The 27,876-nt window shown below is 34.0% G+C and overlaps 1 protein-coding gene across 3 annotated transcripts in view; it reads left to right on the forward strand.

Annotated features, from left to right (window-relative positions):
• The window catches only part of CDH18 (cadherin 18), a 259,346-nt gene that overhangs the window by 182,414 nt on the left and 49,056 nt on the right, over window positions 1-27,876 (forward strand). For all 3 annotated transcript variants that reach the window (XM_090276205.1, XM_090276206.1, XM_090276207.1), the window contains exons 6-7: window positions 8,425-8,678; window positions 18,808-18,944. In XM_090276205.1, the coding sequence (XP_090132331.1) occupies window positions 8,425-8,678; window positions 18,808-18,944 (391 nt within the window). The remainder of the gene's footprint in view (window positions 1-8,424; window positions 8,679-18,807; window positions 18,945-27,876) is intronic.

A 27,876-nucleotide genomic window follows, 5' to 3' on the forward strand; every position in this document is an offset into this window, starting at 1 on the left:
TTGCTTGTATCTTGTATCTTCTTCAATCAATGTCTCTATTTTTCATATTACATAACTGGATACCTTCTGTACAAATCTATATGTGTGTGTATGTGTGTGTGCATTATAAGTATATCCCTGCTTACAATAGTTGTTAAATATTTTTGTGACAAGGTACTTATTTTTCTATTTTCTTACTCTGTGTTTTGCAAAAACATTATTATGTATTCTACTATTTCACATAACAAGTGATCCACGGAGATGGATCATAAGAATAAACATAATAGTTATAAAGGTATATTTTAAAAGTTTAAGTTAATCCTAGGAAAAAAACAACATGAAATCTGTATCACTATAACAATCTTAGGTCTATTCTTAATAACCACGTTTTGTTTTTTTTTTAGTAGATTATGTTTATTTGTTTTTCTATGTCATCATTTTGCCTGGCATTGAGTGATGGACTAAGAATCAGGATGTTCTTTACCATGGGATTGGAAAGGTTTTAGGCCATGAACTACAAAAAGCAATAAACAGAGCATCTCAACCCACTGTAAATACATTTATGGGCAAATGCATGAGTACACATTGCACATAAGAAAAAATAAGTTTCTAATTCTAAAGAACTATTTACAAAAGCTGAATATTCATTAGGGATTTAATACTGAAAAAACATAGCAACTTGATGTTTTTATTCTTAGAATGTTCTAATATTTAAAAAGTAATCTCCTGCTCAGCCAAACACTAAAGAGAGAAGACTCCAAGCTTCAATTCACTGAAAATTTTGACCATGTGTGTAATAACTTTTGACAGAAAACTGCTCCTGGTTAACTTCTGTTGTTACTGTTCATATGTAAGCACAGCTATGAGCCTAGAGTGATAGATCAGTTAAAACTACCCTGAAGTCAATTTAATTAGATATATACCTACATTATAATTTAGTGCACTAGGCAGAATAAGTCATTTGTCAACTTATCCCGATGAATTAAGTTATTAATATTCATGGGTTATCAGTTAGTCTTCATATGTGTAGATATATATCAAAGACACATATATATGCTTGTATGTAATTATATATAAATTACATGTAGTATATAAATATACTTTATATATGTATGTATTTGTAATTTGAAATAAAATCTTTTTATTTATTTTCCCAGTCTTCAAATGATGATAAGCAAAAAACATGTAATATTTATTTGTATTGATATACTTGGAATTACACATGGTGAATCAGCATTATCCTCTTCTGCATAGAGAAACTTAAAACAAGAAAGTTTAAACATAAGTTCTAGCCTCCACAGAATGTCCACCATTCAGGAAAAGACTCTGACAAGAACCTCAAACAGGATAAGAAGAAAGTCAAGCTGAAGAAACATTCAAATTCATGCCATTTATTTTATGTCTTGACAAAATATTATCATTTAAATTACACATTCTTTTGAGGAAACAAAATTAATAACAATATTAGTCACTATCCTAGGATTTGACCATTGTTTGTATGATTGATGGGATGTTTTTGATGTGTCAAAATACTGATATCAAGTGCATTACTGCACACTCATTCCTGCAGTTGAAAACCTGGATGATGATGCAATATGGAAATTGGACAAAGATAGGTCAAAAAAAGTATTTTCTCTTAATATTTAAGAAAACAGAATTTTAGGGTTTTCTTGAACTCCAGAACTAATTGAGTCATAGAACAACTTATCTTAATGTTGTTTTTAGTATCCTTTTATTTATGATGGTTATATAGTTCCAGAGGAGGGATATACTAGTGTGATTGAATGAATATTACCAGTGATTAATGAATGACAATTAAAAAGTCTAAAATACATAGAGCTGGCTGGAAAATGATTGATGGGAAAGAAGACATAGTTATACAGTGATGTTAATTGTGTTAATATTGAAGGAAAAGGTATTATTTATTAAGTTAGAGTAATGATATGTAAAAGTAATTACTAAAAGTAATAGGGTGAAATTAAGAAACTAAAATTTAAAATGGAAATTGGAGGTAACTCACTGACAGTGAATTACATTAGGATATTGAGGAGTAACTAAAACAAAGGAAAAGAAGTCCCACTGACTGAGGAAGTTAAATTACAGGAGAATAAGTATTTCTAGCAGAGGAAGAGTTGATGAATTTTGCATGAAAAACATTTCAGTTATTTAGCTCTGAGAGTCTGTGAATTAGGGGCATTATAAAAATATTCAAGAGATCTGGTAGTAAGAATTAATTAAATTAGAATTAAGGAAGTTATCAGTTCACTTTCAATGTTATTATAAATACTTGCAAAGGTGAGGCATGAATGTATCTTTTAATAATGAGGACATTCTATTCCATTACAAAGATGTTCATCGTCAGTCATCAAATTTGAATGTTGCATTACCTTATGTATGCGCTAACTAGATTTTACTCAGTGTAGCATGATACCTAAGGGGATTACTCATAGAGTCCCAGTGCCTGAGTTCAAATCTCAAATATACCACAACCAGTCTGTTGTCCTGTGAAAGTTAGTTACATTTTCTGTGCCTTGATTTCCTTACTTGTGAATGGGAAACAATTATACCTCTCAGAAGTGTTTTGATGACTAGAGTTAATATATGTTAATTGTTTAGGTCATAGATGGGTTGTTAACTATTCACATTTTCAAAAATATATAGAATTTTTCATCCTTCAAATGTAAACCATGTAAGACCACCTTTCTATACTATAAACACAGCTAGATTCAAGATTAAGAAAAAACTTAATACCCCACCATGTACTAGGAATTATGACAGATACCTGAAATGCAAAGCTGAATTAGATAATACTGGTTTTCTTAGAGAAAACTGAGTAGACATGATACATGGTGTCAAGCGCTAATGATATAAGTTTAGTGATCATTAAGTAAAGAAAAGAGAGTCAGGGAAATCTTCGTATAGGAGATTATTTTCAAGCATGCATAGAGCAGTATGTTGCAGATACTCAAGAAAATAGATATGAATTAAGGGCTTTATATCCAACTATTGATGATACATTGTCCTTCAAGAAAGGAGATTACATGTAAGCAATTTTGAATATTAAATATGAGGAAACATTGTCTTGATGAATAATCATCAAACCAAAATAGCTGTGGGTGGCAAAGGAAAATGATAGGAGAACACTGAGTACAATAAACATCACGACCAGACTGATGGGTTAAAATGTACACAACATGTGTCCAAAAAAATGTAGAAACAATACCTCTTCTTGTAAGAAAATAAGATTACAAGTGAAATAAATTCATTGATTACTTAATTAGTACTAGCTACAAATCAAAGAGTCTGTCAGAGCCAAAAAAAATTAAAAGGTACAGGAAAATTATGATACAAAATAAGTACTTCTGAAAGTATATTTATAATCTTAAATATATTAAAGACAAAATAAAATAATAAAATTAAATATATCACTAAAATATTTAGGGAAAATAAAAGTAGAAAAAATAATTAAAGACAAAAGGAGGTTGGAAATAACATAATATTAAATATAAAAACCTTTATTTTTTGGAAAGACAATACAATAAACAATAAATCAATAAATAAGCTTTAATTTTATTAGGAAATGTAGATGGAATAATAGGAAATAAAGAGCTAGAAAAAATGAAAAATGTAACATAATATTTCTTAATACTACACAAATAAATTTCAGATAGAGTATATTTTTGTCAGTTCTTAAAAAGCAATGTTAAACAAATAGAAAATACATATGAACTGTTTTCATATAAGAAAATGAGAAACCTGTAAAAAAAACTAGCTCTCCAAATACTTCAGGTTTCGATGGTAGACAAAGGAACTTCTATCAAGCTTTAAGGGACAAATGATCCCAATGCTATTTAAACCTTTCATCACACTAAAATAAATGGAAAGAAAGAAAGAAAAATAATGAAAGAAAGAAAGAAAGAAAGAAAGAAAGAAAGAAAGAAAGAAAGAAAGAAAGAGAAAGAAAAGAAAGAAAGCAAAGGGAAGGAAAGGAAAAAAGAAAAGAGAAGAAAAGAAAAAGAAAAATTCCATTGTGTTTTGATATAAAGCAAAGAAATCTATATTAGTTTCTAGGGCTCCTGTAACAAATTACAACAAACTGGGTGGCTTCAAACATTACCTCACAGTTCTGAAGGAAGAAGTCTGAAATCAAGCCAAGCGCTGGCTAGGATGCATTGCCTCCATAAACTCTGGATCATAATCCATTCCTCACTTCTCCCAGTTACTGATGGCTCAGGGCATTCCTTAGTTTGTGGTCATATCACTTCAATCTCTGTGAAAAATGTTCTAACTGGAGTTGATAATACAGTCTTGCAGTTTTAAAAAAAGAAAAAATTGTCATTGTTCTGCAATGTCATTAAATAGAATAAACTATATTCATGGTATCAACTCTGACCCCTACACCAAATATCTTGGTCGGGCAAAATTTATAGAATAAATAATGGGAAACAAATTATCAACAACTGGTGCCTACTCTTTTAAAGGGTCTTCAAGCAGTTGTAAAAGGAAGAACTCTCCTCATTTTTTCTTTAGGTCGAGTGTTTTATTTTATTTTTATTATTACTATTAAATCATTTTTATTGTTATTCTATTACAGTTGTCCAAAATTTCCCCCGTTCCCTCCTTCACCCATCTGACTCCCAACTCCCAGTCAATTCCCACGCTGTTGTCTATGTCCTTGAGTCATTCATGCATATTCTTTGCCTAGTCCTTTCCCCTTCTTTCCACCATTGTCGCCCTCCCCCCTCCCCTCTGGTCACTTTCAGTCTATTCCATTTTTCTATGCCTGTGGTTCTATTTTGCCCATTAATTCACTTTGTCTTATAGGTGAGATCATATGGTATTAGTCTTTCACCAACTGGCTTATTTCACTTAGCATAATATTCTCCAGCCTAAGTGCCCATCAGTAAATGAGCAGATCAGAAAAAACAAAAACAAAACAAAACAAAACAAAAATGTAGTATATTTATACAATGGGATATTATGTAGCAGAAGAAAAGAAGAGCCTCTTACCTCTTGTGACAGCATGGATGGAACTGGAAAATATAGCTTGAGTATTTTAATCAGTTATACAATCTGAATGATTATTGTCAGAATCCAGCCAGAAAGACCTAAAGGCATGGATAGTTGGCATTTTAATGTAGAGTTGGACAAGCTCTTCCTTTTACTCATAATTTTTTTTTGGTTCTACTACTATATTTATTAAGTTCATACTATGTCTTATTTAATACAGTTGTTTTCTATGTGTTTTTTAAGGATGAAAAATGTGTTTTGTGTCTTATAAACTCTCAGCTACACATTTTATGTTATTGTTTTCTTTGGCACTAGAGTAGCCTGGGTAAATTTCTTTCCAAATTTTTTTTCCTGTAACATCTCAACAAAACTAATTATTGGATAACAAGTTTCTCTGATTCTGGTAAACTGTATTTTGTAGACTATTTTAAGTAAAAAATATTCTGGTAACTAAGGAAAGTAAAATTCAGAGAGTTCTAAATAGTTTCCCAGGAACAAAAGATTACTAGGAAATTACTAAAAGATCTCTTTAAAATGTATAGATGATAAGTATTTGGATAGCTTTGCCAGACTTAAAGTAATATATAGCTATAATTCTAATCCAATCACTATATACTATTGTAGTTGTAATACAAAACAAAGAATTAACATACTTTCTATTGTATACATTAACTTACAATTACTAAGAATAAATAAAATGATATAATTTATTCTCTCTTTCTCTAAACTTGCAATTCAGCACTGATGATTTTTTTCATAAATGAGGTTGTTAAAATATTTTTATATTCCTGCTTCTAAATTCCTTTCCCAATCAGAAATAATCCTCTTATTCCTTGGTGGCTCCCGATGAGTCTCTATCCAATCTCTCTGCCAGTCCTGGCAAACAAGTTCTGCAAAATTATTATACCTGTCTTGAGGTAGTTAAATACATATCAGATAATCATAAACATTAAATGATGTGTCCATAATTAACAGCCTGCCTCTTAATAATAGGTAGTTTAGTGTAAAGATGAATGACTTCTAGCTTGCAGAGGGACCTGCTAAAACATGGAAAAAGAGATGTCTTTTACATTGGATACACAGCTTCATAATAATATCTGATGAGGACAAGTGGCCAAAATTACCTCCACAATTTCACTGAGAGTTAGAAAAGTATGAATGCCAACACCAGTGACTAAATGGAGATGTATGTTTTAAAATTCTGTTATCATGAGAAAGAAATGTTAACCATCCTATTTTTTTTTTTAGCTTTACGATCTCAATACTCATGTTTACAGAGAAGAACCTGAGTCATTCTAAGGTCTACCAGATGCAGTAGGTTGACTCTATAAATCTTAAATAAATAGTAAACTCGCCAAGGATGTTGCATCCCAAGAGCAACAAGCCCAGATTGTGACAATCCATGATCCTCTGAGCCAAGAAGGACCATATTCATCAACCAGCAAGTGTGTACCATTGCTAGCCTAGGTTATTTGAATTTGGATAAAATTTATTAAATTAAACAAAGAAAAGTTCTCATCCACTGATATTAAGGAGAGAGGAGTCAGCTCTGTGAGTCCAACGAGGGGTTGTACAACTCCAAACCAAGATGGATGCTAGTTACTTTCGCACTTCATTACTAGTTTGAATTTCCTCAGAAGAAAATGGCTCCCAATTGGTGAATCACTAATTATAGAATAAATTAATATTTCTTTAAAATATGTACACCTAAAATACATGATTTTATCATTTAAATGAATATATATTATATACATGATCCATTTTAGAGAATTTAAGTTTTTCAGATATTTAAACATTTTTATATTATAAAAACTTGTAAAATATTGTGGTGACCTAGTCTCATCCATGTCTCCATGACTTGAGAAGTTGTCTAGGTTTTAGATTCTTAATATGGAGTTTGAAAATTAAACAATTATTTTTCTTTCTATGCAATCACCAGTCTCTGGGAAGGCCAATTATCCAAAGCAATTCAGAAGAGGTAAGGAAAATAAACAACAGCAAGACTAATCTTTCAATTTATAAAATTCTGTAAGGATACATTTTCTACTCAGCTTCTCCTTGGCCATCAGCGTAAAGGAAAATATCTGAGGTCTTCCATAAGGAATAATCATTCTCTGATCATGCTAAGAGAAACGGCTTCAGGATTGACGCAAGCTAGTGCAAAATCAGTGACAGAAATAAGGATTTAAAAAAATATCCTCAGCTTCTTGTAGATATTATTATAATAAGGAAAGCCAGCGTCAGTGGGTATTTTACCAAGTTGAAATTAAAAGGCGGTCTCCAGATCACCTGCATTAACATCACCATGGAGACCTTTCACATTGAGCTCAACTTTCTAAGCTCATAAATCTGAACACACGTTAGGTCTAGGTCGCAGAGCCTGTTAAGTGCATCATATTTAACACTTTCTAAACATTCAATTCTTATCTGCAAGGTACTTCCTCTTAGAAACATTGCCTAGCTACTTACATGCACCTAGGTTTTTATCCTTATTATTAATTTCCATAGTACTCAGTCTTAAAGCACTAAGTATGAAGTGCTATAAATATCAATTTACTATTTCATAGTCTACAGTAGACCATATATTCCTTGAGATAAAATGTCATAGTGACCTTATTTATTATTCTATGCCAAGTCAAATTTACGATTTTTGACCTATATCATTAATAGAAAAAAAGTAAATATTAAATAATTAAAACTCAAAGCAAAAAATTAATGATATTAACAGACAAAAGAGTATAATTTAAAGAACAAAATTGATTACACTAAAATATAATAATTTTTTTTAAAAATACATGAATGCATTACCAGTAAAAGGTAAAATTACTTAATATAAAACAATTAAAAAAACAAAAATGAAATTCAAAAGTGTATAACTCATTTTCCTAAAGTCAAAAAAGTATCATTGAATTGAAAACTTTAAAAAAAAACATTTTAAAATATGACACAAACTTTAAAACCAGCAAGGTAAAAATAAGATGATAGATAAAAATCAATGATATAAGATAAATTGTTTAAATGAAAAATGTAAAAAAAGAGTACCTATTTTAGCTTTAAAACGTAACAAATTAATAGCAATTGTGTTTAAGGTCAATAATATAGATTGGTGAGGAGGTAGGAAAAAAAACGTCATTTGAAGAGACTAAGAATAAGAGTCTCCCAAAAGCGATTTTAATTTGCCTGTGGATAATATTTTTATACCAGGTTATCATAATATTCATGGTTGTAAAAAGTCACGATTGATCTTAGACTTTAGTTTCCATGAGTTCTGCTTTAGGTATTGTTATAAACTAACCAAGTCATCAGGTTTAAAAATAAATAAATAGACTTAAATGTATTCATATTAGCTTGTTTAAAACGTGAAAAAATATCCTTGTTTGAAAGTGATAGTGATAATAGTCATAATACTGGGAATCTTTTTTTTTTTCCTCACAGCCACTGAACTATGAGAAAAAGAAGTCCTACACCCTCAACATAGAAGGAGCAAATACACATCTTGATTTTCGCTTCTCTCACTTGGGTCCTTTTAAAGACGCTACCATGCTGAAGATCATCGTCGGTGATGTGGATGAACCACCGCTGTTTTCGATGCCTTCCTACATCATGGAGGTCTATGAAAATGCCAAGGTTGGGACCGCTGTTGGCACAGTTTTGGCACAAGATCCCGACAGTGCTAATAGTTTAGTAAGGTATGCTATGCTTCAAAATTTTAGACATATAAATATTTTGATTGCCTTGCAGTACTTAAATTTTATAAAATAATACTTAAATATGTTATTTCTAGGTCATTTTTTCTATTAATACAATTAAATATAATACTGACTCTTTAAGTGAGTAATGTAGCAGATGAGTTTCTGTCAAATTAAGAATATATGTAGCTATCTCCACTGACTGGAAAAATTTGTAGAAATATTTAATCACAAAGTAGAGAAGATTTGGTCCCTTTGTGCGAAGAAATACAGACACAGTGCAAAAAGGGAGGATTTGGGAATAATAGTTACCTGATTCCTAGTTCTGTCACCATAGCTATGCGCCTCTATGAAATCATCTACCCTTGCCTGTAGAAGAAGAAAACTACTACCTCTAAGTTATTGTGAGAAAGCATGAAGCAATGTGCATACAGTGCTAAGCAGAGTGGCCAGCACTTAGTAGACACTCAATAAATGCCAACTTGCCAAGACTGCGTAGAGTGCAGACTCGGAGACTAGATTCTGAAGACAGGAAGACCAGTGTGGGAATTCTGGAGTCTTGACTGACTAGCTGTGTGATTTTATAGTCATACAACCTTGGAGTGTACATTCCAAGTATATAAGCAGAAATAATTATGCTGTATAAGTATGCTGAAATAATTAAATTAGATTGATATAAAATACTTAGCACAGTCAGTAAGTGTTCAGTAAATATTTTACTGTTAATATGTCATTCAGTGACAACGCTTCTGAGAATAAAAATATCCCATGCTGTTAGTTTGTTAAAGTATCTGATAAACATTGGTAAGACTTTTTTCAATATTAAAACAAGTCTGTATCTTTCATTTATTATTTTAAAAATATATTGTCTTTTTTCATTACCATTTACTACCCTTATACCCCCTTCCCTCCTATTATCACCACATTGTTGTCTGGGTCCATGAGTCCTTTTTCCTTTTTGCTCAATCCCTCCACCCATTACCCTCTCCCAATCCCCTTAGCTGTCATCCTGCTCTCCATCTATGAGTCTGTATCCATTTTGCTTGTTAGTTCAGTTTGTTCATTAGTTTCCACATACAAGTGAAATAATGTGGTATTTAACTTTCTGTGACTGGCTAATTTTACTTAGCATAACGTTCTCCAGGCCCATCCATAGTTTTGCAAAGAGTAAAATATTCTTCTTTTTTCACAACTGAGTAGTATTCCATCATGTAAATGTCCCATAGTTGTTTTATCCACTCACCTACTGATGGACACTTAGGCTGCTTCCATATCTTGGTGATTGTAAATAATGTTGCAGTGAACATAGGAGTGCTTATGTTCTTCTGAATTAGTATTTGGGGTTCCTCCAGATATATTCCCAGAAGTGGTATTGCTGGGTCAAAAGTCAGATCCATTTTTAATTAAAAGAAGTGAAGTGGGAGGTACATTTAGTTTTAAAAGTAATATTTAAAGCACTCATCATATGCAGATATTATGATAGTCCTCGTGATAAAAAAATTAACATATGCACATACAGCAGCAGCAACTTGAAGTCCAGTGGAGAGGTAAACGTTAAAAAATTACATTCTTTCATAAGAATGATAAAGATATGAAGTGTGCATGGAAGAAGATGCACAACATCTAGATAGAATGAGTTGAAGATTGATTTGAGGCTCAAAACCCAAGTTAAGGAAGAGACAGGTGAAAGAAAGAGAAAGAAAATGTAGTTCTTTTGCATAAAAAGAGGTTCAGTTACCTGTGAGAAGGGCAAGCTCTGAGGTTATAGAGAGAAGCTACAGAGAAAACATGAAAAGGCTTTGTGCGGACATCTTTGAAATTTATACTGGCAACAAAATCATTGGTGGAGAGAATGGGCAGACAAGTATGAGCAATTATAATCAAAGTAATGATGGGAAGACTTGCAAATCAAAGTAAAGAATAATAAATTTTTTAAATGCTATAAAGAGTGGCATAGATGGTCCAAAAGGGTAGGTCAGAAGAGGAAAAATTGAAGTCAGCGACAAACTTCTTTTGTTGTTACTCTATAGATGCCAACATACCCCAAAATATCCATTCCACACAGAACAGTGGTTCTTGCCCAAGGGCAAATTTTTCCCTACTGGGAGACATTTCACGATGTCTGAAAACATGTTTGGTTGTCACAACTGGGAGATGAATGCCAGTTACTGTCACCTGGGGGTAGGTCCAGGGATAGGACTCACAACAAAAACACATCTGGTACAAAATGTCAGTAGTGCTGAGGTTGAAAAACCCTGATACAGAGTAAACCAAACTGACTGCTACATTGGTAAAACTGGAGTGCTACTCATCAGAAGAGATTTTGAAAAAAACATTTTTGGGAAACACATACCAATATGTATGTCTCACATAATGCACAGCAACCTATATATTCTATTTAATAAAATAAACCATTTATATATAATATATAATAATATATGTTATTAATTTCCTCAGTAATTGCTCCATATTATTGAGAGCATTAATTGAACACCATTATTTAAATGCATTCTTCTAGTTGTTGGGACGCAAAGATGATATGTGGATTGTCTCCAAATGCAAATATTGAGAAGCACAAACCATTAGCATATGCATTATTCTTTCTGCTTTGTTTTGGTTAGACAACTAAAATAAATCCTTCTAAAGCTACCTCAAAATAATTAGACTCCATGGCTGCTGTTTCAGGGTATAATTTACATAATATTTATTCTTGATTTCAATAAAAATGTGTCATTCACACAGGCCTCTAGGTACAAACACTGAATAAAAAACAGGAAACATTAACACACACAAAAGAAGCCTTATACTTTTTTCACCTTTCTCAGGGACCAAACATTTGTACTAATTAAGGAAAAGCATATTGAAAAGATGTATTTTGCAATGTGCCCTGAAATGCAATTAACTCCAAGTTTGCAGAATTGATAATGAAAGGGAATTTGAGTCTTACAGGCATTCGTGAAAAGCTTTCTGACTTCAGTCTTTTGTATTTCAATTTTCTAAATTATTACTAAGACACTTCAGATTTCTAAGAGCATACTGTGTCTAGCTTTTGTCTCTTTCAACTCAAAACAAGAATGTGCAATTGGCAGCAATATAATCACCAGCATTTTACAAAGAAAATCAGAATCAGGCTACTTTACCTGCAATGAAGAACTCTTGATTTAAACAGGCTGCGCTCACAGGCTGTACATGGACTTCAGAATCTCCCTAGTACCTACTGAGGGATGAACAATCTCCTGTTGGACATGAAAAACTAGAGAACTTTCTGGAAATGTGAACTTATATCAAGTGACCATTAAAATTAGTGGCCTTCATGGCTTGCCATCTGTGAGCTAGAGGCTTTGTATAGCACACCAAAAAACCTTGTAAGAACCTTAGAGTCTGTATATTTAGTCCCGTTCTGCACATGAAGAAAGTAAGGCCCAAGAAGTTAAGTAATTTGGCTAAGTTTACACAGTGGTAAATGATTTCAATCCAGTTTTGCTTTCCTCCCAAAATCCTGTTTGTTTTTAAAGCCACAATATCAGGCCTCTTATATATTTTAATAACTATTACTAATAACAATAATAACCATAAACAAGTGAATGTATAGAAGTCAAGTATCACAAAGAAAGAAATTGATGTTTTGGAGGGTCAGAAAACCATTTATTAATGCCAGGACCTGGATGCATTTAATACACTGGAAAAGAGATGCTCAAAAGAGTCAAGTCTCTTTTTATATACTAGAACATACAGTAGTAAATATGATACCACTAAGACATACAGTATGTGATTTAGTACAATACAAGGAAATTATTAAAGTCTTCAATTAACAATTTCTCATAATGATGAAGAATTTTAGTGTGAAATATATGTATATATTATCATCCTAACTATTTTTTTCTACTCTGGGTTTGTACATTTATTTATTGTTAACATTTTCAATTTTTTATTTGTATAATAACTTTAAAACAATCTAAAGTAAACAACAAATATTATGCTTAATTGTTTTGAACACTCAACATGGTGTTATTTAGGAAGCAATAGGCCATTTATACACATGCTAACATAAGAAATAAAATTTTGATTAGTGTTGGAAATATTTGCCAAATTAAAAAGAAACTTAAAAATATTCTTTAAAAAGAGTTGCAAAGAATTAGAAGTTTTACTCAGCCTGTTTTAAATTTAATTGTAGCCTTAGTGAGCAAAATGGTCCTTGTATAATCACTGCATCCTTATTAGTATTTGTTTGTTTTTTAATGCATCTCTGAAATTTTCATCAAGCTCATGATGAGATGGGAGTTAGAAATACCACATTAATGTGAATGCTATAACAGCAAAATTAAGAGATATTTAATAATAATCACAAGGTTATATTGAAAAGTTGAAGAGTAAGAAAAAACTAATTATGAATGTGTGAATGAAGAATTTAAACTTTTGAAAAGAAAAAACATAGACTGTTTCAAAATATAATCATGTTACAGATGCCATGTGATATGAGTTTTATTCTTTAGATCAAATTTGCTTATAAAAATGTATCTTAGTGAACATCAAATACAGCTTAATTGGACCCTTAAAATAACAAGCCTCGCATACCTTTATCAAAACTGTCATAGTCTTCCGATACAGAGGAGCCAACTCATTAGGGATATTTAATATTAATTGTGTAAAAACAGAGAGAAAACAGGCTCCTACTTAAATCAGAAGTCTTTGTCTATAACTTGTGTATTATAATTACATCACATCCAAGTTAGCATATCTCCATTGACTAAGAACTTTATTTCCAATGGGAACATGACATTTGAGAATGTAAAGAGGCCTAAATATGACTGAGACAACCCTGGTTTTACATAGATGAAGATATCTGTAAACTGAGGGCAGAATGACTGCAAATCACACAGCTATTAATTATAGAGACTGGGTAAAAATATGGTCACTTTTCGTGCTTTAATAAAGTTACAGTAAACCTGTAGTTTCTTCTCTATTTTTGGCTGAAATTTATCTAATAGCCTAGCATATAGTGGTAACCTCCCCAAATTTCAGTCCTGACTTATTTCCTGGGCGGGTTGGTGTAATTTACTCATTTAGCCCTGGAATGAATAGCTAAGCCCTTGTTTGATGACATTATGGTAATCTACTGACTGGAGACTAAAACAACTTACTAGCTTTCGTGTAGGTATATCAAATAAATAAAAAATGCCTTGATTTCATAGTATTTTTAGACTTGGAATTATTAGACCCTATGATATTTAAAAACGTGGAGGCATAAATAAAGATGATGGAACATCATTTCTTTTTCAGGGGTTTTACTTCTATTAGATCCTTTTGTTACATTGGATCATTTTTGTTCAGAAAATTTAAAAAAATTTCCAAAATATCTATGGGCTCCATGCACTACCTATTATATAAACACACTATACTATTTATCAAGTGTTTTCTTTTTGAAAAAAATTATATTCTAGATGAATGACTAGTTGGATAAATTGTATCCAAAAAAATGAATGAAGAGAACCTTATATTATAAATGAATTCGAGTTATATTTCAGGTATGATTTTGTTGTTGTTGTTGTTAAAGACAAGGCCAAGCTGCTCAAGTATCCCACAGGCTGTATATTGATTAAACTTGATCCCATCTATTAGTCAAGATCAGTCAGACTTAGAAAAACAGCTGTTTGGGAGGCAAAACCTCAAATAAATCTGCTTTACCACTCACGTTCTGTGTCTGCAAGTGTCTAAAGTGTAACAACTGAGAGAAATCTCCTACACTTTAAGCCAACAGATGTTTCTCCAAGTAAGTCACTGTAAAAATAGATTTTCACTAGTAAGTTTTTAATTAATTTCTTACAGTGTAATGGACAAACTATAATCAAAACAATAAGTGCTTCTGAGGACTGCCTTTTGTTATTAAAATGAAAAATAACTTTCCCAATGCCCTTTAACATGACTATTAATTTTCTTGAGTCCATGCCTATATAATCAAAGAGAAATTGAGTTCCAAATGATGAACTGGATAATTTGTTTTAAGTAGCTTCTCTTGAAGAAAATACTTGGATAAAGTTAATCACTACTGAGTGACTGTTTGCTGTTGTCATAGCTTGTTTGCCTATTTGTTGGCCCATGTATTCTAATTTGAATATTAACCTTTTATTTTTTTCAATATAATGCATTTTCTTTTCATTTCTTTCATTGAATTAATATCAACACAGTTATCCTCTGACTATTGATTATATTAGTTTACAAATACTTTATTTTCTTATTTTGCTTACTTGGTTCCCTAATTTAATCTGTGTCTAAATAATTCTCAGGTTTTGCTGTTTCTTCTCTTTTTAATATTTTTCCTTCCTTGTACTCTCTCAAATAATAGTCTTTGAATTAATATATAAAGCCTCAAGAATCATCTTATTTTTAAAAAGAAGCTTATAAATATTACATAAGAGACCTAGATTATATTTTAATTTCTTGCATTAACTAGCTCCTTGATGTTTGATAACATTCTCCATCACTCTGTCCCTCAGTTTTCTCTATAAAAGGGGCTACAACCTTATACAGTTGTTTTGACTATGTAATGAACTAATATTTAGAAAACACTTAAAGCACTATGCAGTACATTGTAAGCACTCCGTAAATGTTAGCTTTTGTAAATAGCTCACTTGTGTATATAACTGCTTCCTCCCAGTATCACATATCACCCCTATATAGACTATATTAAGGAGTAAAGTAGACTTGGAAGAATAATTTTAAACATCTTGTCCAGTTATATATGCTCTAACTTCAATTTACACTGGTTTCTTTTTGAAAGATATGGCTAGAATGTAAAAAGTTCTCAAAATTCTAATTTTTCAGGTTTTACCATTAATCCAAATTTGGGACCTATATTACCTAAGCAAATGGTTACTATTATATTTGTTAGATGTTCCTCAAAATATCAAATTAATATGTAACTTGCAATCCAAACTAAATATATATATATATATATATAAATTCATAAAGTATTAAGATATTGTGCTTACTTTTTGAAGGTTTGTAAAATAAAATAGATGTTACTATGAAAATTATGTGAAAGCTACCTACTGAGAATATCATTGTCTATTTTTTATTGTATGATAAATAGCTTAATGGAACCATGTCACTTCTTAATTTTAATAGTTAGCATTATTTTTTTCTACATTTAGTCTCCTAATATATTTCAAATAGTTTTTTTTTTTTTTCTAACATTTCTGCTTTCCCTTTTCCTGAGTTTTTATTTCTATGGCTAGGCAGAAATCCAAGGGTAGTTAAGCAGAACTATTTAGTTCTCCTTGACTTAAAATTCAGTTGCAACTCCATGAATAAGACTCTGGATCCAAAAATGGCTGATATCTAGCCCTTATGTTGAAGCTTTCTCAAGGGTGTTAGGTTGCAAAGAAACTTAAGAATTGAATAACATGAGTATGAGGACAGCAGGCCTAACATTATACTTATTAGTTTAAAAAAAAAATTTAAACATAGGTTTTATTTTAAAATTCAAATAAAAATATATTTCTCCTAAAAACATTTAACCACTAATACTAGCATAGCTGCCCCCTTACCCACTTCTCTCTTGTCCTCTCTGCCCTCCATTCCCCCAGTTTTTCTCCTCCTTTGAACTGCTTCTCTCTTTTACTAGCACTTTAGGCTCAAAAATTTAGGTGCGGTAATGCTCAAATCTTTCACCTCCTTTCTCCTTAAAGTTCTCTTCTGAATGGGACAATACTGTTCACAGTACCTTAAACTTAAGCTAATATAAGTCAAATTTATATTTTCTATTCAGAAATCATGCTTGAAATTCACACTGAAACCTAATTCTCTGCTTTTATTACACATGCTTATCTAATTGACATCTAAACATAATGTGTCAAAATGATTGATTTCTCATAAATTATTTTTCTCCTAAAGAGAGTTTTTTTTTCTCCCTGCCTCTTTATCCAGCTCAGCGAATAGGCTTATTAATTACACAGAAGACCAAACACACACACACACACACACACGAGTTATTTGTAATTTCTACTCGGTGCACTTGTTTCCACTTCGTCATTTTTCCCACCTTTGTCCAACATGGTATAATTTCTTTCCTGAATTGTTTTTACGTTTCTACAATCCAAGATCTAAAGTAGTCACTGTGATTTTTCCAGATCATAAAAAGAGTATTTTCTTTGCCTAAAATTGTCCCATTACTTTTTTTTTTTTTTTTTAAGTAAAACCTCCTTACCATATGCTACAGGTCTTTCTTGTATTACTGTCTGTCCATCAAACTCGCGCATTTTTCTAGCTACATTGAAACATACATTTGTTTTTAAAACAACTCAGGCTTTTTCTTTAAGTTGGATCTTTGTACTTCAGTTTTAATATTCAAATATTCTTTCCATTTTTCACATAATAGTTCACTTTTTTTTTCAGGTCTAGATAAAATGTTACTTAAGCTGAGACTAACATAAAGGGAAGAAATATTAGAGATGAAAGGAGAGACGAGAACTCTTTTATCCTTAAATAGTCCTAGAAATGGTTTGGAGCATTTCTAGAACATATGATTGTTTACTATATGACTTATTCATATTTATGTTAATTAACTATTGCTGAATAAGGTAAAATCACAAAACTCAGGCTTTAAAAAAAAAGTTAATATATTTCCACAGCGTATGCATCTGTGAGTTAGCTGAAGTGAGGATCAGCTGTGTTAGGGTGGCTTTTGTTTGCTGACTCTTTATCTCTAGTGCATTCAGTCTTGCATCTGCTCAATTACTGGGTAGTTCTACCCTGGACTGGGATTGTGAACTGGGACAGCTCTGCCCAGATGTCTCTCATCTTTCTTCTGGGACTAGTGGATAACCGTATACTTCTTATGGCAGTGGCAGAGCATAAGAGGAAACATACAAAGCCTCGTGAAATCTAAACACAAAAATGGTGTAGACACCATTGCTTTCAAATCATTTATTGCCAAAGTGAGCTGGAGGTCACTCCTAGTATGAGAGCTCTGCCAAATTACATAAATTGGTTAGGAGAAATTTGTCGTCAGTAATGCGACCCGTCTCCCATTTAATTCATTTCTCTCTCTTTGACTAGAAAAAGGTGCTAGGAGATGGACATACAATGGTAATTAATTTAAGTAATTTGTTTTGCATTTTATATTTATCTTCAAGCCTCAGCTACAATGAAACTCTAATCTAAATTAATCTTTGACATCACCTTCTATCCTAAAATATTTGTACATGTAACCATAAGAAATGTCATTATGCATTGGTTGTTTTTCTTCCAATGTACATTAGATTTCTCAGACATAATTTTTTTGTCTCTCCCTTATCAATCGCTGTGTTTTTACTGTCTACTGATAATGAAATTTGGTATGCATTTTTTGAATTAATAATTAAACTAAGCAATAGCATTAAGGACAAAGTCGTCGTCGTCGGCAGCCGTCCGTCTCGAGAGACGATGTTGTAGCTTCTTAAGAGTCTATCTGCACCGCCGAGAATGGCTGTGCAGTCCGACTCGGGAGTGACACGGTATCTGTCTCCTCCCGTGTTGAATCGACATCTTGCGATGACGCTGGAGTGTCCTCTCCAGTGAAGCTGAAGCTACAGAGCCTGGGCAGGGTGATATGGAGGGTCTGCTGTTGCCCATGCAGCAGACCCCCCCTCTCTTCGCAGCTGAAGGATCCAAGGGAAAGACGGAGTCAATACAGCTTGGCTTCAGGTGCGCCGCAGGAGTTGCCGGTGTTGACTACAACGTCAAACCGCCTTAGGGACTCCGGCTCCGGATTTTCTGTCGGGGTTTACTCCCTTAGCCTTTCCCCTGAAGAGGTATGCCGCAAGGCAGCGGAGGTTTTTTGGAGTCAGAGTTTTCCTTCTCTGATGTGCCCTGACTGGAAGATCGAACCAGCGACACTTAGCTCGCAGGCCGACGCTCAATCCACTGAGCCAAACCAGCCAGGGGCAAAGGACAAAGTGAGATAAAAATAATTGATGTCAATGCTATGGAAATACAAAAAATGCCAGTTAAACCTTAAGAACAAAATATAGAAATTAAATATATGCATTTAAATATTTGAACATGTTTAATTCAATCCATTCTTTGCTTCAGTTTTATATTTTTATTATAACATCAAGTTAAAAAAATATTTATCTATCTTCTTACCTAGATACTTCATTGACTACAACAAAGGAGATGACAGATTTTTCAATATTGATGCCAATACTGGATCTATTAAGACCATGAAGGTTCTTGATAGAGAAGAAACTCCGTGGTACAACATCACAGTTGCTGCTTCAGAAAATGGTAAATGGTTTGACTTTATATATTACAGGAAAAGATGTCACTTGTACAAGAAGATTTATACTGAGATTTTTCTCATAAGCAGGTCTCTTACCATTTGTATTTCTCGTGCTACAGTCTAAGAGAGTGAATAGAATGTATTAGGTATAATTTTACTCACTGTCAGATACAGTGAATAAATCATTTACATTTTTCTTTTACTTTAATCCTGGCATGGTGGTGAAAATTTGGCATCATGGACACTTAGTCCTCAAGTATTTGGTTCTCTTAATTGTGACAATTCCTCTGTCATGTGCTTATTTTGCCTTACTTAAAATGAAGTCATCAAGGGGCTAGAAGAATGGCACTTCACATACATCAGTTTAGAAGAAAAAGAAATGAAACATTGTCATTGTCCCTGAATAATATTATCAATATAGCATTCCTCCTCAAGCTCCAATTAACATTTAGAAAACTTATAGTAAAACAATAACTCTTGGAATTTTAACAGACAGGTCTAAGCCTTCTTGAAGGCAAGTACATGAGATAGAGCCGAGGAAGACACTTGTTGCTTTCCTCCAAATAGTGCACTGCTGGTCAACACCTAAGTTCAGAAAAAAAAAGCAAGCATAGATAGCAATAATTACTTGTGAGTTTAAAAAGTTGTATATGACTGTATTCAAGTAAAATTCGGATAAAACTAAGAAAATTGATCTATTGCATAACAATGAAGTCTTATTTTACAAATTAAGTGATAAACCAAAGTCTATATTGCCCCGAGTATAGAATTGTTTACAGAAACCATGTATTTAGAAAATATTGCCATGTATTCATGAAAGAACTATACATATATTAGAAATTAGGAATATTTCACATTAGAAAAAAAGTGCTATGAAACATGAAATTATGCTTTCTCTTTCTTTTGCCCTCAGAGGGTATGCCTCCTGCGTGTGCTCCATCCTAGGAAGTCACTAATCCTGATCAGCGATTTTCAACATTTTTCATTTCATGGCACACATAAACTAATTACTACAAGTTTATGACACACCAAAAAATATATATAATATATTTTGCCTATGTGACAAAAATAGGTATAATTTTCATTCATTCACAACAGATGGCTATTGTTGTGTTGGCTGTTGTCATTTTTTTTTTTCATTTGATGATCTAAGAAAAAGATGTCAGTACCCCTCATTAAATAGTCAGGTCGTCGTCGGCAGCCGTCCGTCTCGAGAGACGATGGTGTAGCTTCTTAAGAGTCTATCTGCACTGCCGAGAATGGTTGTGCAGTCCAACTCGGGAGTGACACGGTATCTGTCTCCTCCCATGTTGAATCGACATCTTGCGATGACGCTGGAGTGTCCTCTCCAGTGAAGCTGAAGCTACAGAGCCTGGGCAGGGTGATATGGAGGGTCTGCTGTTACCCATGCAGCAGACCCCCCCTCTCTTCGCAGCTGAAGGGTCCAAGGGAAAGACGGAGTCAATACAGCTTGGCTTCAGGTGCGCCGCAGGAGTTGCCGGTGTTGACTACAACGTCAAACCGCCTTAGGGACTCCGGCTCCGGATTTTCTGTCGGGGTTTACTCCCTTAGCCTTTCCCCTGAAGAGGTATGCCGCAAGGCAGCGGAGGTTTTTTGGAGTCAGAGTTTTCCTTCTCTGATGTGCCCTGACTGGAAGATCGAACCAGCGACACTTAGCTCGCAGGCCGACGCTCGATCCACTGAGCCAAACCAGCCAGGTGACGCGCTGGGTGCATCTGCAGCAGGTGTGGGCGCGGCGGGTGTGGTGCTGGGCGTGGGTGGCACGGTGGGCGTGGGCAGCTGCTGCTCCGGGCCTGGCCATAGCAAGCGGCGGCGTCAAGCCCCCGGGGTTGGTTCAGTTGGAGGGGACAGTCCAGAACGTGAGGAGGTCGGCGCAGGTTACAACAGTGAAATAGTCAGGTATTGCATGTTTAAAAATATCTTGAGGCACACCAGAGTGTGCAGCACACCGGCTGAAAATTACTACTCTAGATGTTTTAGTCTGTTCAGGCTGCTATAACATAAGTTGGGTCCTTTGAGCAACAGACATTAATTTTACACAGCTCTGGAGACCAGGAAGACTAAGAGGAGGATGTTGGCACATTTGGTGTCTGGTGTAGACCTGCTTCCTGTTTCATCCATGGCTGCCTTCTGGTTGTGTCCTCACAGGGTGGAAGGCAAGAAGTTCTCTTGGGCCTCTGCTATAAGAGCACTAATCTCATTCATAAAGTCTCCTTCCTTAATTTCCCAAATTCCCCACCTCCTAATGTTATCAATAGGGGGTTAGGTTTCAACATATGATTTTTGAGATGATATAAACATTAATTCTGTAACAACACATTTTCCTCTTATTGGCATTTCACATAAAAGAATCATATAACGTGTGGCCCTTTGTGATTGGCTTATTTCATTTAGCATAATGTTTTCAAAGTTTATCCATGGTGTAGCATGTGCCACTAAATAATTTTTAATTGCTAAAAAATATTGCATTGTAAAGATATACCACATTTTATTGATCCATTCATCACTTGATAGACATTTGGATTGTTTCCCCTTTTTGTCTAATATGAATAATGATGCTGTGACTATTAATGAGGACATTTTGTGTAGACACATATTAAATTCTCTTGAGTATTCCTGGCTAGTGTGGATCAGTGGGTTGGGCTATGTTCCACAAGGAAAAGTCACCAGTTTGATTTCCTTTTGGACCACATGCCTGGGTTGTAAATTCAGTCCAGATTGGGACATGTGTGGGAGACAACCAATCTATGCTTTTCTCTCACATCAGTGTTTCTCTCTCACATCAATGTTTCTCTCACTCTTTTTCTCCCTCCCCCATCTCTCTAAAATCAATAAACACGTCTTAGGATGAGTATTTAAAAATTAAATTAAGAAAAGAAAAGGATCATGTAATTCTTTTGGAACAGACTTCATGTATCAAATAACTCAAATAATATTTGTATCAAGTAGAAACTAATTTATTACCATACATGAGTTCATGTATATCATGAAAAATCATTATGTGCAATAATTACCAAAGAAAATGCCCATTTTTGCTGAAGTAATGCCGTAAGTATATCCTTACTAAGTTTTTTTTTATTGTTTTTTATTGATTATATTGTTACAACAGTTCCAATTTTCTCCCCCTTGTCCTTACTAAGTTTTTTTGTAAATACTATTTGCTAATACTTCAAATGGGAAATGTGTGAATACATATCTACTAAGTAAAAGAGTGCAGTAAATTATAACATCCTGAATTTTATAGATGGTAATTAAAAAAGAACCTTAGAGACAACTCAATGAGCAATAATAAAATGTAAATTAATCTCAATCATAAACAAGTATATAGAATAAGCAGTTGTTAAAATTTTATAGCCATGTTGTAAGACTGTGTTTAGAAAACTGCACATTCATGAACTGATTGCTCAACCTAAGTGCCTGTTAAATATGTTTCAAGGTTCTTCCAAGTACAATTGTTTCTAAGTTTTAACTTTAATGTCAGCCATGTTATCGGAGTATTTTCTAGTGTATTTTGTTTTGGAAATGCATTTGATAAATTTTTCAGACTGAGTTTTTAAAAAGCGTTACATGTTAGAACGTTTCTAGATTCCCAGCAAAATTGAGAGGAAGGTACAGAGATTTCCCATATGACCTCTGCCCTTCTGCATGCTTAGCATCCTCTGCTATCAACACCCCCCATTGAAGAGATACACTTGTTATAATTCATACACCTATGTGAACACATCATAATCACCCAAAGTCTATAGTTTAACTTTGTGTTAACTCTTGTTTTATGAGTTTGGACAAATGTGTAATGGCATGTATTCAGATGTTCTGTGCTCTGTGTATTTCTCTCTCTCCACTCCACCTCCTGGTAACCACTGATCTTTTTATTGGTTCCATAGTTTAGCCTTTTTCAACAAATCATATAGTTAGAAACACAGAGTATGTAGCTATTTCAAATTTATTTTTTCACCTTGTTGTATGCATTTAAGTTCCTTCCATGTATTTTCATGGCTTAACAGCTCGATTCTTTTTAGCACTCAATGCTATTCCCTTGCCTGGATGCACCACCATTTCTTCATTTACCAACTGAAGGACATCTTGGTAGCTTCCAAGGTTGGACAATGATAAATAAAGCTACAATAAACATTGCAAACTCCTTTGCATCAAGGAGTACGATTGCTGCATCATATGGGAAGTATATGTTTAGTTCTATAAGCAACTGTCTTCCAAAATGGCTGTTTCATTTTGCATTCCCATCAGCAATGAATAAGAGTTCCTGTTGCTCTACACCCTTGCCAGTATTGGGTGTTTTCAGCGTTGTTAAAAACAGGGGGTTCTAATACAGGCCAGTCTAGGAAGTAGATAGTGGTATTTTGATGTTTTAATTTGCATGTCCCTGATGACATATATGTGTATTTCTTCATATGATTATTTGCCATCTGTATTTTCTTTGGTGAGGCCCATTTACTTTACAGAAGACAATCTCCTCTATTCAGCGGTCTGTCAATTTAAATGTTAATGTTATTCAAAAAAATGCTCACAGAAACACGCAGAATAATGCTTCACCAAATATGCCCACATCAGAAACTGGCCATGACCCAGTGTTCCAAGTTTTATTAGGCCCTCTAGGTGATTCTCATGCATGCTGAAGTTTGAGAACGACTGGCCTATGTGATAATAATGCAAATTAAGTTTAAGGAACATTGTTTCAGGTCACAATTTGATTTATGTTATAACTCTACTTAGTACTAATCTTGTGAGCATGCATGCACACACCCAGACATGTCCTCATTGCCTCAGAAATGGACGCCGCAAAGGACTTTAGTGGCTTTTCATTACAAGACCTGGCCTTCTCTTTTCTCAGCTTAACTCTCTGAAAAATGTATATCACATTCTCACGGGCATGTTTAGCAATATAGTCTTTCCTATAAATCAGCCCTCAGTCCCTGCTGGGTTTGTCTGACCCAGACCTCAGGAACCAAAAGCTCTGGGCCACCTATACACCTACCAGCCCTCCAGGTGATTCTGGCCCCGAGGCATAACACTGAGTCAACACAGACGATGATGCTGTTCACTTAGCTTTTATTAATGCATAGTCAGTCCAAATCCGTATTAACCCAATGACAATAATAATGACTCAGTAACAATGGTCAATAATATCACACAAGAACTGGGGATAACAAACCTGAGTCCCAAGATTCCAGATCAGGCCTGGGTCCGGGAGGCAACAAGGGGCAGTCAACATCTTGCAAGGGAGGGGGCTCTTTCTCTCCTGAAGCAGAGCTTGCAGGACATCTCAAAGTGACTTGTCCTCCAGATGCATTGTCCAAGGTCTGAAGTCTTCTGCTTTTATACTTCTTTGTTGCAGAGTCATGCTGATTTTGCACAATTTCACTAGACATGTTTTCCTTTAATGGATAAGCGTGTGTTGTTTTGCTCAGTCTTGATAAGTACATCAGCTCTGATAGGCACGTGTTTACATCAGCTCTCTGACAGCATGCATTACGCTTCAGATAAGCACATGTGTGCCACACTGTACTGTGCATGCTGAGGGGCCACATCATCCCCCTGAGTCACTGCTCTACTGCGCATGTTCTAAACATGGCTTCAAGTCCTGCTCTCCATGCCCATTTCAGTTACCAATCCTCAAAAAGTCCATGCTGTTTCAATAAGTTTGTAATCCTTTCATCTCTCAATGCCCTCTACTTGTTTTGTTCTGCTTTATAAGCAGCTGTTTACTTTTAAGAACTATTTCAAATCTCACAACATCTGTGAAATCTTTCTCAACTTCTCAGGCAAATTTTACTGCTCCTTTCCTTCTGTTCTCTAAATGTATGCATGTCTTAAATATAGCTCTTATCACTTATTAGTGTATTTCAGTACCCATTACATTTTATTGTAATAATTTCCCATCTCTACTAGATTGTGAACATCTCAAGTGTAGGAATTAGGTCTATTTTATTATTGGTTAATTCTAGAATACCCAAACATTTAGCTATTTTCCTGTATAAAACTGGGCTAAGAAAACTTTGTTACATACATGAATATTCCTTGCCCCTCGTTCCTCCACCTCAACTGCCCAACCAGTTGATCGCTCACTACACAATTCAACTATATATTTCTCATTTTATTAAAATATCCTATTTCTTGTTGTTCCATATACTGACTGTAAGAACTGAATTTCACCTGATCAATACATCATATTGAGAATGTATCATTTATAGCTTGCATGACAGCTGTACTTCCAAAAGATCCAGATTCTAGAGAAGTACAACATTCATTCATCTGATGAGCCTGAAAGATTCTACTGTAACCAGAGCTCATAAGTTAGACAATAACAGCTGCATGTCGTTGCAGTGATACGGACATTTGCCTCAGCTCTTTTTCACTTTTACTTTATTCAGATTATATACATCACTCAGTCCACACACCAGTGTTTCATGTTCTTTATTAACTGAAATTTGTTTGGGTGTTTCTTTCAATTTCTAGGCATACATATTCAAAGATTAGGATACACAAATTTTAAATTCAGTCCAATTATTAACTTCAGGAGATGGAAATTAAATTTAGATTTTATGAACTCATTCCTTGTTGCCTTTTAAACTGACACTAATTTTTGTTAGCAGCTGCATCTAATAATACAAAACTCTATTACTGAAGAGTGGGTGGTTTTAAGTTCCTTCAACTTCTATACAATATTTTGCTATTGTCAGCATGCTTATTTTGTTATCTGAAATTTGTTTTTCCAAAATTTGGTCATGTTAAGCAATTTTCTTGGCAGACAACGCATCATCATTGATACTTTTTTCTTAGTACACAAAGAAACTGATATTGCTTTAAGCATGATCAAAAGTAAGAAAATGTTTTCTGACATATTTGCTTATTCATGTATATGTCAGTGTATTAGTTGCTTAGTTTTATGTAACAGATTACTAGAAAATATCCAAAAATAATTCAATTTCTTCTAAGGTAAAACAAATTTATTGGCCCATGTACCTGTAATGTTTCATATACAAATTAAGATTTAGGCTTACTTTGATCAGGTTTCTCCATTTTTATGTGATTTTTATTTTTCTGCATTTCTTTTGATCTCATCTTTTGCTTTACTATTGCTATATTAGAGTAACAAACAACAAATACTATACTAACTTAAAACATATTAACAGAATAAATGCCAAAATAAATTTGGGTAAACTCATTCACAACCATGGTGAGATGAATTATCACTTTGAATAATCATTACAAATATTGCTCCAATTAGGTCATTTTTAAATTTTCATTTACTGTTTTTAACAATGGTTACACATGAAATGTGCCTATAATTTGATTAATTATTATGGCAAAAGGTATGTTTATCCCCGTTGGCATAAGATCATCAAGGCCCATATTTTATCTTCACTTGTGCTCAATTACATTCAAAGTTCTTGGGTTCTGCACATGAGAGAAGTTGGGTGAGGCAATCACAATATCTACTCATTCTATTTTTTTGTTGTTATTTAGTCATTTACACAAATGTTGGTACATTTGAGGCCTTACTAATTGCACTATGCCCACATCATTATAAAATTCTGAAACAATAAAAACAAATGCGTTTAGTCTAAAAAGAAAAAGCTTGAATAACTGAAACAATTATATACAACACTGCTAGATATTTATTTTATAGTTTTCCTCTCTCCTCAAATTGTTAGTACCTCTTTTAATAGCAAGTAGCCTTGCTTCTCTAATGACCTATAAAATAAGAAAAATGAGGAAAGTGTTTCCACAGTTTTCTGTCATCATGGGCTACCAGCCTAATTAAACTATATGCTTCAATCTGCACAAATCCGCCTTCCTTCAGGTTACTGTGAGTCATTTCTCCACACCATGTTTCCAACAACCTCTCTATGTATGCCCTGGGTCCTGCCTTCTCTTGCTCACTCAGAGACATTGCTTCAATTGTTTTTTTCTCTTTCCTGCATCTTCATTTTCCCTGTTCTGATACAAAATGTTCTCTTTATAAATAGGCTTTAATTCCTATATGAAAATAAAGTCTCAAAATCAAAAACTGAAAACTTACTTTGATTTAGTGTTTCCTTCCTGATACAATTCTATTATTGTATACTTGTTATGGGAGAAAGTCCCAGAAACTCAGTTCTTCTCACCAATGCAGTAAAGAATTACAGATCAGTGAGTCTAATAGTGTGCAAGCAGGGTTTACTGGTGATTTGGTCTCATGGAAGAGAATGGACCTAGCTAAGGTGGGGGAGAAGGTCAAGAGCAAGGGTGGCAAGAGCAAGAGCTGGGCAGCCTGAGGCCAGGCGGTCAGAGAGAATTAGTCCTTCCTTCCAAGGACTTATATAGTTGGCTGGATGGGGGAGGGTGAAGAAGTTACATATTGATTGACAGGTAAAGGTGGTATGGGTTTTGGGGCACAGGGACCCATGAAAACCCAAATGTGTAAATGGGCTTCTTCCTTTAGGTCCTATGGGCTCTTTCTGGCCTTTCAGGCCCTGGAATGAAAGCAGCTTCAAAGGCTTTCTTTCACACATAATGGAAAAGATACATAGAATTTCAAGGACTGCTGAGTCAGTGGGTAGGACATGTACCCCTCCTCCACCCTGCCTTGGTTTGCTATCTAACATACCCTTTACCAAACAGTATTGGAGGAGTTGCTTGTACGGTCATGCACAGCTCAGTGATGGGGATAACTTCTGAGAAATGTGTCCTTGGGCAATTCATTCGTTATGGGAACATTATAGAGTGCACTTATACACACGTGGGTGATCTAGCCTACTACACACCCAGGCTATATGATGTAGCCAATTGCTCTGCAAGGACAGAAAAATATGTTTTTTTTCTCTACACTTCTAGGTTCTTGGCTGAGGCATCCTTGTAATAAAATATTAATATGTGAAAAACAAACATGTTTAATAACATGTATACCTCCTGCAT

The sequence above is a fragment of the Furipterus horrens genome, unplaced genomic scaffold, assembly GCF_987537825.1.
Source record: "Furipterus horrens unplaced genomic scaffold, mFurHor1.1.pri manual_scaffold_5, whole genome shotgun sequence".
In the NCBI taxonomy this organism is placed as follows: Eukaryota; Metazoa; Chordata; class Mammalia; order Chiroptera; family Furipteridae; genus Furipterus; species Furipterus horrens.